Raw genomic sequence first — 16137 nt, forward strand, 5'->3', positions numbered from 1 at the left:
AATTGAGAAATAACCAATCAACCAATAATTATCATATAACTTGAAATTTTCACCATTGTAATATCTTATACTATCCATCTCATAAGAATATACCCGTACCTCACACACCCATTGCAGAAGTAGCAAGTTTCACTGTAAAATAGGTTGGGTTGATATGTTAATACTTCGAAAAATATTATAACAACTTTTGTTTGATTGATCTTAATATCCCTACCTTATGTATTCTATTAACTATTACTAAAACAGAGTATGCTGACATCACCACTGCCCACGTGTCGCGCTCTTTATAAAAAAAATTCCCGCCTAAATTCAATGATGATGTCATTTTTTTTTTTGGTAGATCTATCATATTTAATATTTTTGAAATTTAAATATTAAAAGCTTCTACATTACAACTAAAATCTATCAATTTATTGTAGGAAATTGAAACAATTTTAAATAGCACACTAATAAATGACCTCTTATAATTTTGATGAAAATCTAAAATTTAAAAATAAATATTTTTTGTACGTAATACTTATTTATATTCATGTATAATAGCTATTTTTTTTAAAATGTACAAATTACAAAAAGTTATTATATAAACCGTACATCGCACGGGTTCTAACCTAATAAAAAATATAACATTACTCTTATGAATATTGTGTTGTTAATTATACCTTTCAAAATGTACATTTACATATTTACTCTCATTAATATGTACAAGTTGTTATTTTGCTTTTAATGTTAATTGTTCCTAAAAAAAAAGCTCTAAAACAAGGCTAGCTATGACGCGTAGCCACCTAGTTAGATAATAGATACTACTCCGGTGCTCCACGCATAAAAAATAAGCTTGTACTAATTTAATGACCAAACCTTAAGCGTCCGATAATTAATTACGAAATCATCAAATTTAAATCAGGTGGTACTTTATGTATCATTTTTACTAATTTCTCAATATTTATCATGTGTTTGTTAAAAAACTACAAAAATCATCAAATTTAAATTAGGTGGTAGTTTATGTGCCATTTTTACTAATTTCTCAATATTTACCATGTGTTTTTAAAAAAATTACAAAAATCAATAATGAAAATAATTTATAGTCCTTCATTTTGTTTTCTCAATCTCATCTATTTCATCTCCCTTTCCCTTTCCTTTCCATGCACTAATCATTTCTCGGGCCATAAACCTAGTAATTTTAATTTTGAGATATTTGAGGCCGGTTCTCTTTGGCTTAATTTCAATTTAGTTAAATTTAATTCAACTCTAATCAGTTCACTTCAGTAAATCAGAACATGCTCTTGAAGTGTAAGTAATTGAACTTTGCTTCTTTCTTCCTAAATTTGGAATTTCTTTTTTCTAAATTTGGTGATTTAGACTTCAAAGTGGATGAAAACAAATACATACCACAATAGTACCAAAATCAATTAATGTCCTAACATATTTTCCTTACCCAAAAACATGTTAAATGTAAAAAAACACATTACGACATTGTACTAATGGCCCATCAATAAATGTACGTAATCAAATTTTGACAACACAGAATACCTACGTTCCTCAAACGATATGATGATTTTTCATACCTCCTATAAATCAACGCCATAGAATGCATTTTTCTTATCTTTCATACCTCAACAAACAACCCTACATCAACCTCAAGAGAAGCACGAAAAGAAAGTTAGAAAAAATGGAGGATTACACTCCTAATTTGCAGTTTATTCTGCTAGTTATTTTAGCTATAACTCTGATTCCTACATTAGCTAAATACCATAATACTCGAAAATCGAGAAAAACTATAAACAAGCACAAGATCAACAAGCAAATTCCTCAACCACCAGGGGCATTGCCCTTCATAGGCCACTTACATCTTCTAGGTGGCAAAAGAACCATAGCCCGGACCCTTGGAGCCATGGCTGACGAATGTGGGCCGATCTTTTCCCTCCGCCTCGGCCAACAGCGGGCAGTAGTCCTGACTTCCTGGGAGATAGTAAAAGATTGTCTACTCAACAATGATGCTGTCACCGCAACACGGCCTACTATGGCTTTGAGTAAGTACTTAGCTTACAACTACGCGTCATTTGCTATCTCTCCTTACGGAAAATACTGGCGTGATTTGAGAAAGATAGCATCTGTTGAGCTTTTCTCTTTAAAGAGGCTTGAGAAGATGAAGCATGCTCGAGTTTCCGAGATAAACTCCTGCATCAAACATCTGTTTAAGGAATGCGAAGAGGTTTCAGACAATAAGTATCAGTCTGGCAGGATCTCGCTATGTAAGTGGATCGAGTGCACAAGTTTTAACATTGCTATTCGTATGATAGTTGGTAAGACGTTTTCTCCTCAATCATACGAACAAAGTAGCACCTTTGCTTCGCGATTCAAGAAGCTAATAGGCAAAGCTACGTACGTTGCTGGGGTGGCCGTGCCCTCGGATTTCATACCGTCTATTGAATGGATGGATGTAATGGGGTACATTGGCTCTATGAAAGATACTCACAAGGAAATAGACATGATTATTGGACATTGGCTTGATGAGCATATCCAAAGAAGGAAAGATTACCAAGGTAGCTATGAAGATGTTGATTTCATGGATGTAATGCTATCGAACCTCGCTGAGGGCACTATGATGTCCGGCTACACTAGGGAGACTGTCATTAAAGCAACAGCATTGGTATTTTCTAATCCATATATAACATCAAACCTATGATATATTTTTGCCTACTAGAGTGAGGGATAGCTCAACTGCTCAAGTGGTTAAAGCTTCTCTCCCGATTTCAGGTGATCCTGGAATCGATTCTCATCACTGGCCCTTGGCTCTCTAAACACACACACGACCAATATGAATTCTATTGACTACTAGTATATTCAATTAGCTTAACAATAATACCCAGTCAATTGAACCATAATAAGAAGGCTTGACTGCTAAGTTTAATCAACTTACCAGGGCCAATCACAAGGCAGAAACTACTTATGCTTAGATTTTTGCTATTTAGATAACAATGCTATATTTTAAAGTGTAAAAAGAGCCACAAATGTCAATAGTACATACAAGATTCAATCTAATCCCCTATGTCTTTATCAATTAAGTTAGCTATCATCCGTATCTTGGTTTACCGTACTAACAAGAAAATTAATAAATCTTTTGCACCCAATAGGATATTATACATTGAGTGCATGACTTTCTTTTCTAAGTTTCAGAATATATTGATCTGTTATTTTTTTTTTTAAAACAAAATTCATGTATTGACTTTATTAAATTGTTTAATAATGCAGATACTACTATTAACGGGGTCTGAAAGCACCTCCATCACACTAATTTGGGCCATCTCACTACTATTGAATCACCCCAAGGCCCTAAAAGCAGCCCAAGAAGAATTAGACCAACAAGTTGGAAAACAAAGATGGGTAGAAGAATCAGACATCCCAAGCCTACCATACTTGCAAGCCATTATCAAGGAAACACTTCGTATGTACCCGCCAAGCCCGTTGGCCGGCCCACGAGAGGTGTTGGAAGATTGCCACATAGGCGGCCACCTCGTCTCAAAAGGGACACGTGTTATTGTCGACATTTGGAAGGTGCACCGGGACCCAAGGGTATGGGCCGGGCCAGATGAGTTTCGGCCCGAAAGGTTCTTTGATGAGCATAGTAATATTGATTTTAGGGGGCAGAGTTATGAGTACATCCCTTTTTCAGCAGGAAGGAGGGCCTGCCCTGGGATGAATCTTGGGTTGCTAGTGGTTCATTTGTCGCTGGCTCGTTTGGTCCAAGGATTTGATTTATGGACCGAGGACGGCGCCCCAGTCGATATGTCAGAAGGCTTGGGCCTGGCTATGCCCAAGGCAACCCCATTGAATGCCATCCTTGCAACTCGTTTGCCTAAGGAGTTGTATGATGCCCTGTAAAAGGTGCATTTACCAGCATTTTACACATAATATGCGATAAAGCTTCCTATGCCTATACCTACCATCATCGATAAGATATTTTCAAATAAATTGTTAGGACTTAGGTGTAAGTGTGAGCAGTGTTTGTTGTACATTGAAAAGAAAGTAATGGGCTTTTAGTTTATAACCCAAGTGAGTTATTTCTTCTATTGCCAATTAGTTTTAAGTTGAAACCTCACTATGGACTCTGATTTTCCTATCTGTTATAACATAAATACTTCTATCCTTATCTTCATTACGCGTTTTCCTATGATATAGTACAAGTTTAATTGAAAGAGCCACACATAGTGTACACAAGGGCTTCATGTCAATCATGTGCATCGTTCCTTTAAATATACTTCGGCTCTAGACAAATTAAGAATACATTTGATTCACCTAAACTTTATTGAATTGAACTTACCTTATCAACATTTGAACTTATTTAAGTTGTAAATTGAACTTAATTAATTAATTTTACAACTTATTAAAAATTTCGAATTAGGTTATATTTGATGTAATGAACATAACATTAATACACACGTCCTCAATTCCATATTGCTTACAATATACAAGTAGCATTTTAGCACACTTTCAAAGTAAATATTTAAGGGCACGTAAACGATCAAATTATTCAAAAATAACTTTAAGACAAGTAACATATAAATTCTATCTCGCGTTTTAGTTAGTTTGAATGATTTGCTCATTTACCCCCTCAAATCTCTTCTTTACAATGCGTCTCAAAACGCTAAGATGCAAATAAAATGAACAGAGAAAGTGTTTAATTTCATATAAAAATTGCCCATTAATAGAAATTTAATGTTGTCTCAATTACCCCCTCAAATCTCCTTTACAACTTATTTTCCTTGAAAATTAATGTTAAAATTAAATCAAATTTGAGAAACAAATCAGACTAGATCAAATTGAACTAGGAATAACAAATCAAATGAGCTCATCTGCATTGAACAAGTGATTTTTTTTTTTGGCTTTAAGGGTAACAAGAACCTTGACTAGACATCAACCTTCACTCTTTTTTTGATACAGTTTTGCGACTCAGATTATGTAGGGGTACGATAAGGGAATCCCTACTTTCAAAACCCAAAGGTCTAGTATTCAAACCTTAGGCCTCTATGATCTAAGATAAGTTTCTTAGTAAGTGAGGCAACACTTTTTTTTTTAGAACAAGTGAGCCAACACTTTGTAAAAATGCAACTTGATAGCATCAAAAATATATTTTTATATATTATTATACTTTCTCCGTTTTTTATTATTGCAATATATGGATTAAGCACAAATTTTTTAGTAGCGGAAAAAAGGATGAGAGAGAAAGGTAAAAATAAAAAATTGTCCAAGTAGTTATATACATAAACTAGAGGTGATCAACTACAGTCTGGCCAATCCGATCCAAAAAATGGACGGGTTTGGACAAAACTAAAAACACAATTTTAGATAAAAACTCAAAAATGGCTTGAAAAAAGCCCGACATTTTTTTTTGCGGGCTTGGGCATAAGATTTCATACTAAGGCCTAGTCCAACCCGAATTTTGATCACCTCTAACATAAACTAAAAAAATAAAAAAAAAGTATATTAGTTATTTGCAGTGTGAACATAGATATTTCTTTCTTTAAAATCAATATAGTGCAATATCTGTGAAACTATAGTACAATATATGTGAAACTTTCTTAAAAGACAAGTGGTGCAATATAAAAAATATACTTCCTCTGTTTTTTTTTTTTTTTTAGTTACAACACTTCTTTTTTCACGCTTGTCGATGCATGTTTTCAATAGTTTATATCTTTAATTACCAATATGTAAAAATAATAAACATTTGATATTAAAATTCTTTAAATTGATACGAATCTAACAAAATAACACATGACTATATTTTTACTTAACTATAAATCATTAAATCTAGTCAAAATAAAACACATGAATAATGTATAAATCAAACTATTACAACCATAAAAAAAACGGATATATATATATATATTACTCCATATTTTACTGACTAACAAATAATTCATGAACTCATGTTGTAAAAGCTTCGTGGCAAAAATGATGCCACTGGGCTTGCGGCAGAATTGATGCATGAAATACAGCCACAGGACTCACCGTTGGTTTTAGTGAGGTGGGGTAAAGTACTAAAGTAGCATTAATATACTAAAGTACAGTGATGATCTAATTTGAACCTATCATTTCCATAATCCACATTTCCACCTAACTACTACCAAATGCTCACAACATGAATGTACACTCGAGTTTGACAGCTGATTAATGATATCTAGTCCATTTTAGTAATTGCCAACATATATCGTGGACGTGCTAGAGAGCAAAAATAGTTCAAATATTTCTTATATCTGCCATTTCTCTTTCAAGTACACACAAAACACCAGTTTCAGAAAGATGGAAAGCAAACTTCACATTGTAATGTTTCCATGGTTTGCGTATGGTCATATAAACCCATTCATCCAGCTCTCTAACAAGCTATCCTCCCATGGCATCCAAATCTCCTTCTTTTCGATACCCGGAAACGTCGCTCGTATCGAATCCTCCCTTAATACCAATCCTCTCAACCAAGTCATCCCCCTCACTATCCCCCCAACTGAAGGATTGTCATCTAACTTTGACAGCAGCTCTGACATAACACCAGAAACTGGTGAACTCCTCAAAGTAGCACTTGATCAAATGCAACCACAAGTCAGAACCCTTTTATCTCAACTTCAACCCCACATTATCCTCTTTGATTTTGCACACTACTGGATTCCCTCAATTGCTTATGAATTAGGCATCAAGGCTGTTAATTACTGTGTATTCTCGGCCGTTGCGAATTCATATCTAACTATCCCAGCAAGAATCAGTGACCCAAACAAACAACCCACTGTTGATGACTTGAAGGTCCCTCCTCCAGGGTTCCCTAAAACCTCAATCACGTCAATGAAAACCTTCCAAGCTCGAGACTTCCTATACCTTTTCAAGAGCTTCAATGGCTTACCTTCCGGTTTCAATAAAATAATGAGCTTCATAAAATCATGTGATGCTATAATCTATAAAACCTGCACTGAAATAGAAGGTCTGTACATAGATTACTTGAAAACCCAGATAGGAAAACCAATGCTTTTAGCAGGATCAGCTGTTCCTCCACCACCTTCTGGTAAACTAGAAGAAAAATGGGAGACATGGTTGGGTAAATTCCCTGAGCAATCAGTTATATTTTGTAATTTCGGAAGTGAAACATATTTGGATAATGAGCAGATTCAGGAGCTTACACATGGGTTGGAGCTCACTGGTCTGCCCTTTTTCCTGGTTCTGAATTTCGGAACCGGTAGCGTTGGCTCTCAGGATAAGCTAGAAGCATCACTACCAGAAGGATTTAGAGAAAGAATCAAAGACAGGGGAGTAGTGCATACAGGGTGGGTGCAACAGCTGCACATTTTAGCACACAAAAGCGTAGGATGCTATCTTAATCACTCAGGGTTTAGCTCTGTAATAGAGGGTATTGTGAATGATTGTCAGCTAGCATTTGTGCCTCAAAAGGGTGATCAATTTCTAAATTCTAAGATGTTTAGTGGTGATCTGAAAGTTGGGGTGGAGGTAAATAGAAGAGATGAAGATGGGTTTTTCGGAAAAGAGGACATTTTGGAAGCAATTAAGACAGTCATGGTGGATACTGATAAAGAACCAAGCAAATCCATCAGAAAGAATCACAGCAATTGGAAAAAGTTTTTCTTAGACAAGGACATTGAAACTAAATATATTGCAAATTTAGTCAAGGAGTTAGAAGCATTGGTTCAAAAAGCTTGATCATGGCTTCTGAAGGTCAATAAGTAAAAGAGTGATGGGAAATAACACAACATCTTGCATTTAGATTCATGTTTTTATTATGAGATGATATATTCTTGGCAATTTTTTTTCTGAAATAAGCAATATTGTACTTTTGTTATGTACATTATATTGGTGGTTGTTTCATTATGATGAAATGTTCTCATTTTTTTTTTTTTACTTAGCAATATTGTACTCTCTTATGCTCATAAACATTAAGAGTATCACCTCCTAAATGTTTGTCCATACTCGAATAATTTCATGACCTTCTAGCACAAGTTAAAGCTTTATGATCCAAGTTTCCAGCAAGATTTCCAATAGGCTTACATCTCTTGTTCACTAAATCAAGGAAACTCCATTAGGAAAAATTGGAGTTCGTCATATTCATTGGTTGACAAAGGCAGTCTAAACACTACTTACACTTCCTTTTTTTTTTTTTTTTTTTCAATATTTCAGAAAGAAAAAGGCCATAATCAAGGGCAGACCTTTGTTAGGGCTGGCAAGGACCCGGGCCCCCTAAGTATTTTTGAGTTGTTCTTTACAAGTAATTTGATGTCTATTACTTGCATATAAAAAGTTATGACATAATGATTAAGTATTGTTATATTTAAACAAAAGGTTAGGAATCAAACCTTGACCCTCCTAACTTTTTGGCCTAAAAAGATAAGGGGATCACCATCATTAGCAAGATTCAAACTCCAAACCTCTCAAATCCGACCAATTGATGGTAAATACTGCTTACTTTTAGGTGTATGATATGAGCGCATTGTAATTGTAATCAAACAAATACTCTACTAAAAGTACTCCCTCCGTCCCCTTAATTATATATTCTTATTTCTTTCATTTATTATTCATATAATAGAAAGAAATAGACATATAATCAAGGGACGGAGGGTATACATTAACAAACCCCTATCCCACTACACAATACAATAGCTGCTCCCCATGATGTAGTAAATGAAAAGGACGTATTCCCTGAAGCCATCAACAATTCAACATGGCATTTATTAGCAGGGAGAAATATTAGATGCATAGTCAAGCTCGGTATAAACAATTTTAGCAATTCAATCTAAATCATTTCCTATAATCCATTTAGAGAGGATGACATAAATCTTATTCCATACTTAGAATTACAAACCAGAAAGATAAAATCGAAACGAATGTAGATCTCTTTATTTTTAGGAGTGTTTTTTGGTTCATATTTTTTATTGATCTGAATTGTTATTACCCTAAAGATTTATTATAAAAGTCAAAAAATTAAATTGGATATAGAATGCACATATTTGACCATTAACATCCTTGATTCTATATAAATTAAAATCATGAAAAGTTGATACCACGAAAATTAGAAATGAAATAAATCTTAAAAGAACTCACAAAGACAATGAAAATCACCAAAGACGATTAGAACTTTCAAACTCTTGAATAACAAGTTGGAAGAACTTCTACTAACATACTCCGTAGGAGATAACTCAACCTAGGGGTGAGCATAACAGAGTATCTTGTTAAAATTTAAAAAACTGAAATCGAAACTTGTTGCAACAGGTTCCTCAAAATGGGAACCAGAATCGGAACCTGTTGAACAGGTTCTTGGAAATTGGAAACCAGAAACGAAACCTATTAGTACAAGTTCTCCATTTCACTACCCGGAACCTCTTGTACAGGTTCAAGTTCAAAAGCCTGCGCTTCCTAACAGTTAACAAGTTCCGGTTCAGGGTACCCTGATTTTTTGTTCACCCCTAACTCAAACAAAATGCTTATGCATATCTCACTTAGGTAAGGGTGGTAATATTATCTAAACTCAATGGATAACCATCCATCCTATCCAAATATATAAATGATAAACCGAACTTCAGCAGTTGACGGATGGATGATGGATGAGTCAAGTGATGGATCGGGTTGGATGTTGGATTCGGGTTATGATACATTCAACCCATCACCCAATCCATCCATTCACCCGTTATATTGGTTGAAATTCAATGAAAAGTTTTTTATAATGAAAAAGGTGAGAAGGATGAAATGTGCATTTATTTTGAATTAAATGTGCATATGTTTTTACTGAATGTGCACATTTGATTTTTGACTTGATACTTATTTTCAAGTTTCTGGAAAAACGAAAATTTATACATATATTTTTTTTAATAATATAATATCCATTTACAAGGTTTAGGAAGTAACATGTGCTTTTAAGTTAGTAAAAAAGAGGAAGTATTAGAAAGATGTATTAAAGTTTTAATTAATTAATTAATCACTTTTTTAAAACCTTTATCTTAATTCTAAAAGTCCAAAATTATATTTATGTGAATGAAGGTAAATTAGCTAGATGGATGGATGGATAGATTGGATGACCAATGAATCATTAGTGGATGGAGGGGGATGAAGCATCACCCGACCCACCTCCGACCATTGTCATCCCTACACTTGCGTAATAATAGAACTAAAGCATTACATAATTCTAGTTGAATCACGTCAATCCCCAACCACCATAATAAAAACCATTCAATACAACAATCCTACTTCAGCCCCTTTCTGTTTTAGCTCCATGTTAGTCTACCAACCACTGTATCCTAAGAGTCGTTGTCAGAAATAGTAGGATGCTGACTAAAGGTCACACAAAATATCTATTGTAAGGTCCCCAAAACATTATGATGGTTGATACACTACTCACTAACCCTAATTTAAATTACTTACTCTGTTCTTATTTGTTTGCTGCATTTAAAAAAATCCGAAGGTAATAGTATGGAAACTATGGATCAAGGAAAGTAAATCATGATCACACAACAACAAATTTTATATTAGTAAAAAATATCGTCAATATATATATATATATATATATATATATATATATATATATATATATATATATATATATATATATATATATATATAAAAGTTCACTCGGTTCACAGCATAGGAAACCCGCAAAGGCATTTTCAAGGCATGCATATATAATTAATGTATCAATAAACTATTTCATTTGCATGAGGTGGGTATAAAGACTATAAACCTAACTTTTCCAGAATATCATAAAGTCGTTACAAAAATATAATACATCCTGAAAAACCATATAAAACTTTCATGAGTCATGTATCTCATGACTTCCTGGCTTTACCATTAAGACCTTCATTTCACACCACAAAACCTAATTGTCAATAAGAAAAGGAACCACATTGTCACGAAATAAGTTAAAAGTTTCATTAATTCAGTTTAACTAGGAAGTTTGACATGAATCCTCGTTTCTTTCTATCAGCAACTATCCCACGTCTTTTTGCTAAGAGGCACTACCGATTGCTAATTTGATACATGTATCAAGAATCAGGTATCTAATCTAAAGTTTTACATATATCCCAAATTTTAAATAACAAATCAAACATCCTAAAACAACATTTCTAGACTTTTAACCATGAGATTGACTTTGGTCGAGCTTGATGTGGCTGACTCTAGTTAAAATAAGTTTATTGAATAAAGTTAAAGAACATATCTTTATACACAACATTTTAAAAGCAGTTTTCGAGCGCACTTTTGGTTATTTGGATTGATTGTTGGGGTTAACGAATTAGGCCCTATTTTTTTGAACTGTCTAAAATAAGTTTGTTGGTACTTACATCTGCACCCACATTCACTGTCTTAATTAATATCTTATTTCACTTATATGCACTACCAAACGTGCACACATTTTTTTAAAGTTATATATGCTTGAAGAACTATTGTCTCACATTGAAGCTAAGATTGGTTAGAAAATTACAAGCATATGTAAGGTAAGTGGGATATACCTATCACCATATGGTTTAAGGATGGAACCTCACTTGACTTGTATACGGGTTGATTCTAGCCAAAGGGGAAGGGTAGTCTAGGCAATGCATTAGTTCTTAGAATTAGGTTATTGGTAATTTGACATCAAGCAAAGGAAAGTGAGTCAATATATAGGAGTTTAGGAGAAGGGAAAACATGATGTAAATTGATGAGAGTTTTCATCTTACTTAGCCTTGGATAGTGTCCAGCCACTCTGAAGCTATGATTGTAAACATAATTGTTGGTGATTCCATTGCATCAAACATTATAACCATCTAAAAAATTTTCCCAAATTCACTTCTTTTGCCTTAATTAATTTCTAATCTATAACAAGAACTTCACTTGACTAATATACAGATCACTTCTCCACCTGGTTTGGTTAAGCGTGACCATGAACCAACACAGAGAATGATGAAAACCACAAAGAGCAAAGCAATCTTCATATTGCTATGATATGTTTGCATATGGTCATATAAATCATTCATTTAGCTCTCTAACAAACTATCCTCCCAATATCACATGAAATCCAGGAAATATCGATCATATCACATCCTCCTTTAATCTACCAGTTCATCTCTCTCACTATCTCTTTAATCGAAAGACTCCTCCCTAACTGTGACACTCTGACATAACACCACGAGCTCTTTAAATCCTCAAAGTAGCACTTGATTAAATGCAACCCCAAATCAGAACCCTCTTACCTCAACTACAGCCCCATATTTTCCTCTTTCCTTTTGTACACTACTGGCTTCCCTCAATCGCTTCGGAATTAAGCATCAAAACAAGTAGCACTGATGCCAAGAGTAAGTTAAAAGCATCATCACCAAAAGGGTTAGAGAGAAAATCAGAGGCAGGCAAGTTTTGCATGCAGGATAAGTGCACAGCAGAAAATATTAGCGCAAAGAAGCATAAGATGTTTTATTACCCACGTAGGGTTTAGCTCTATAACAGAGGGTATTGTTAACAATTGACAAAGAGATAGCAAATGGAACTCTAAACACAAGCCCTCTTGAACCAAAACAAAACCTGAAAGTATCTTTTTTGTTTGGTTAACCATTAGCCTCTTACATTAACTCCCTACTAGACAGAATAAACAACTTTCTTTTTTATCAGCACACAAGCCCACACCTTATAATCTCTTCATCAAAGCCTTAGAATTTTATTTTTTATTCTCTCATAAAACATCCATAATTGAAGATCACACATCACACACACCTCCTCTAAAATCTACAGCAAAAAGGACATCACGGGTAGGGGAAAAAAAAAAAAGATAAGAGTGAATCTTCGCTACTACTCCGTATTATGGCTGCTATTATTCTCTTTTGCTTAACCTTTCCCCCTTTGCATCTCCCTTTTTCTCCCTTGTCTACATCACTCATGTCAGAGTGTATCCCATGTCTCCTAGAACTTGTCACCTTCTACCGAGAAATTTCAAGCCAATGCTTTCACAAATTTTCAAGAGCTATGTAATGAATCAGGCTAACACACCACCTGTTCTTTACACTTGCAGCAGGAGGCAGAAAAAAGGGGTAGGCTAACACACCACCACAAGAGAAAGCACTACCTTAAAGCTGCAGTAGTTTGTGTGTTGGCTTATTAGCTACCATGTTGCCTTTTTGGGATGAAGATAAAAATTAGTAAAGGTAGCAATTAAAGTTGTACTTGCTTAGCTAAGTAATATAAGGCCTTGTTTACTTCACCTTACAAAAATAACATTCAATAAAAAATAATTTCACTTCAGTAAATACTCATTTCAGTCAGTAAAAATAAGCAACTTAAAAGTACAAATATAATAGAGAATCAGCATATCAGTTTAACAAAACTAATCTCATTTCAGTCAAAATAACTTAAGTACATCGAAAAATAATTTCAATTCAGGAAAATAATTTTAGTTCAGCAAAAACAAGGTGAAGTAAACATGGCCTAAATAGGTAGAGAGTAGTATTAAAGAGTCTTACAGCCTAAAACAATTGTTAGAGTTATAGTCTCAAGCTATTTTGAAAGTAATAGCCTAAAGCTATAAAACATATCACTTGTAACCCTATTGTGCATTGTCAATCAAGACTCAAGCTTCCATCTTTATTTTTTCTTCTTATTCAATCAATTTACAAAAAATCAGATTATCTAGTCTATTACAAGCCACACCAGAAAGGCAGAAAACCTCATGTTAGCAAACTTCTCATGAGACATTCCTAATAAAGGAGATCTTAATCTATTAACGAATCATGTCCTAAATTAAGGCCAATGGGCAGAATAACCAGTTCTGATCACTTTCCTGGCCATGCAGTCCCGAGTGTCTAAAAGACGTAGAATAGGACAATGGATAATTATGGTGTTGATTCTCAATTTCAGTTAAGCTGGTCGCATACTTACAACTCTCATTTCTGGCCATGCTGTCCCAAGTTCCTCAGGACTCATAGAATAGGTCAATGGCTAACTAAGTTGACTCTCAATTTCAGTTACACTTCAAAACTTTGGTAGGATACATTTTTGGCTAATGATCATACCTAAGATCCAGATCTTGAATTTGATATCAGGATATGTATTATAAAAGTCCTGCACCCTTGATCTATTGAATGAAAATCTGAAAGTTTGGTACGGAGTATGGGCCTTTTTGGGTTGAGGGGAAAACTTATATGGGAATCCATGGAAGTAAAGGCATTCATGAAAAAGAGCTGCATGTAATCGAGAAAATCAATTAGGCCCAACTCAAAGTAACTTCAAATAGAGATTCAAGCATACTTTGTCTCATTGGCTATCCTTTTTTTTTTTTTTTTTTTTTTTTTGTCTACAAATAGAATAAATCTATATAAAAGAAAAAATTTCCAAAACAATAGATAGAGCTTTTAAAACCAACCATTGACTTCAATTGATTTAGTCTGATTACATATTAATATTCTAAAAAAAAATTATGCCTTATGTAGAATTTCAAAATTGACAAACATTTTAAGGATATAAGACTAAACGGACAAATTTTTTAAATTAAACACTGTTTGACTTTTATCCCAAGTCTTTCCCTCTTACTGATTAAACTACTACCTCCGTTAATTATTATGTACAACAAAATAATATTTTATGTCTCACAAATAATACCCATTTGTTGCACATAATAGTTAACAGAGGTAGTATATTTATCTTAACAGTGCTTGACAAGTTATATGCTTCAAAAAAAAAAAAAAAAAAAAAAAAAAAAAAAAAAGATACAAAAAATGAACTTACTAATACTTTTCTCTACAAAATACAAATTACGAAGTATATTATAATGATAAAGAAAAAAAACTGTCATTATTATTTATTAATAATAGCAAATCTATCAAAAGAGAAATTTATTTTTGTCAAAATGTTACATCAGACAATTAAACTTTTCATCTAAGTAATCAAAAAGTTACATCAGACAATTAATATTTAAAACATATTATTTCTAAAAAGATGAGTTTATATCATAATCACGACAATAAGGCAGTGTTGACGATAAAAATAGAAAATAAAAGTGAGATATTAAACATACTAGTTATTGGAATAACAAACTTTATACTCCCTCCGTTTCAAGTTACTCGCAACAAAAGAGGTGATTGCGAAATCCTAGGCAAAATATTGAAACCGCGATTAATGAAAAATAAGGGCATACAATTAAGTATTAATCCAACTCAAAAAAAAAAAAAAAAAAAGTTGACAAAATCCAGCAACTTGAATTAACTAACCACCACCACCACCTATCACCACCACGAAACTACCCAACACCACCATCAAGCACCACGAAACCACCCAACACCACCATTTAACACCACGCACCCACCACCACGAAACCCAGCAAACACCGAAACCCACTACAAGACACCTCCACCCACAACCCACGAACCCAGAACCACCAAAATTACAACCCATGAACCTAGATTTCGAATCCACCACCACCCACGAACCCAAAATCTGCCACCACCCACGAACCTAGATTTCGAATCCACCACACCCACGAACCCACAACCCATCACCATCCACGAACCCAGATTTTGAACCCCAAAACCCACGAACCCAAATTTCGAATCCACCACCACCCACGAACCCACAACCCATCACCACCCACGAACCCATTTCAAACCCCAAAACCCACAACCCAGATTTCGAATACCAAAACCCACGACGCAGATTTCGAACCCAAAAACCCACGAACCCAGATTCCGGCGAGGTGTTGCGATCGAATTGAGGGGAGCTCGGTGAAAGAGAAATTCTAGGTATGGTGGTGGTGGTGATGGTAGTGGTGGTGGTTGGCAATTAAAAGTGATGATGAATTTAATTGGGAGGAGAATGATTTGGGTGGAAATGATTAAGGTAATCAATGTAGAGTTTAAGTTATTTTAGTAAAATCAGTAGTTTAATTAGGGTGTTAAAAAACAAAAATAAGGATAATTTTGTACAATCACACAAAAAAACTTACTATAAAAGGGAAAAAAAAAGTTAATGGCTATTTTTGGTAATTGTTGCGATTAACTTGAAACGGAGAGAGTAGTTTATACTACTATTAAGTTTAAAAAATTAGTAACTCTACAATAATAAAAATATGAATTTAATTATCAATCTAAACATAACTACCCTCTTCACCAACCCATGATCCCCTGACCTTGAACATACCATTAG

The 16137-nt window shown here is 34.1% G+C and overlaps 1 protein-coding gene and 1 pseudogene across 1 annotated transcript; both read left to right on the forward strand.

The window, feature by feature from the left end:
* The first annotated feature begins 1621 nt into the window (after positions 1–1621).
* LOC145571946 (dimethylnonatriene synthase-like) lies at positions 1622–4024 on the forward strand. The gene is made up of 2 exons (XM_081630962.1): positions 1622–2647; positions 3250–4024. Exons 1-2 carry the CDS (start codon positions 1667–1669, stop codon positions 3877–3879), a joined length of 1611 nt encoding a protein of 536 aa, XP_081487088.1. The 5' UTR covers positions 1622–1666; the 3' UTR covers positions 3880–4024.
* A 2075-nt stretch (positions 4025–6099) lies between these two features.
* LOC145571947 (anthocyanidin-3-O-glucoside rhamnosyltransferase pseudogene) lies at positions 6100–7994 on the forward strand (annotated as a pseudogene).
* Positions 7995–16137: the final 8143 nt, after the last annotated feature.

This window comes from Chenopodium album, chromosome 12 (assembly GCF_948465745.1).
Source record: "Chenopodium album chromosome 12, dcCheAlbu1.1, whole genome shotgun sequence".
Lineage (NCBI taxonomy): Eukaryota > Viridiplantae > Streptophyta > Magnoliopsida > Caryophyllales > Amaranthaceae > Chenopodium > Chenopodium album.

Excerpts from the sequence above, each read along its gene's own strand:
- LOC145571946 (XM_081630962.1), top strand. The coding sequence starts at position 1,667 with ATGGAGGATTACACTCCTAATTTGCAGTTTATTCTGCTAGTTATTTTA. Across the intron at positions 2,648-3,249 it reads TCATTAAAGCAACAGCATTG|ATACTACTATTAACGGGGTC; the intron begins GTATTTTCTAAT and ends TTAATAATGCAG.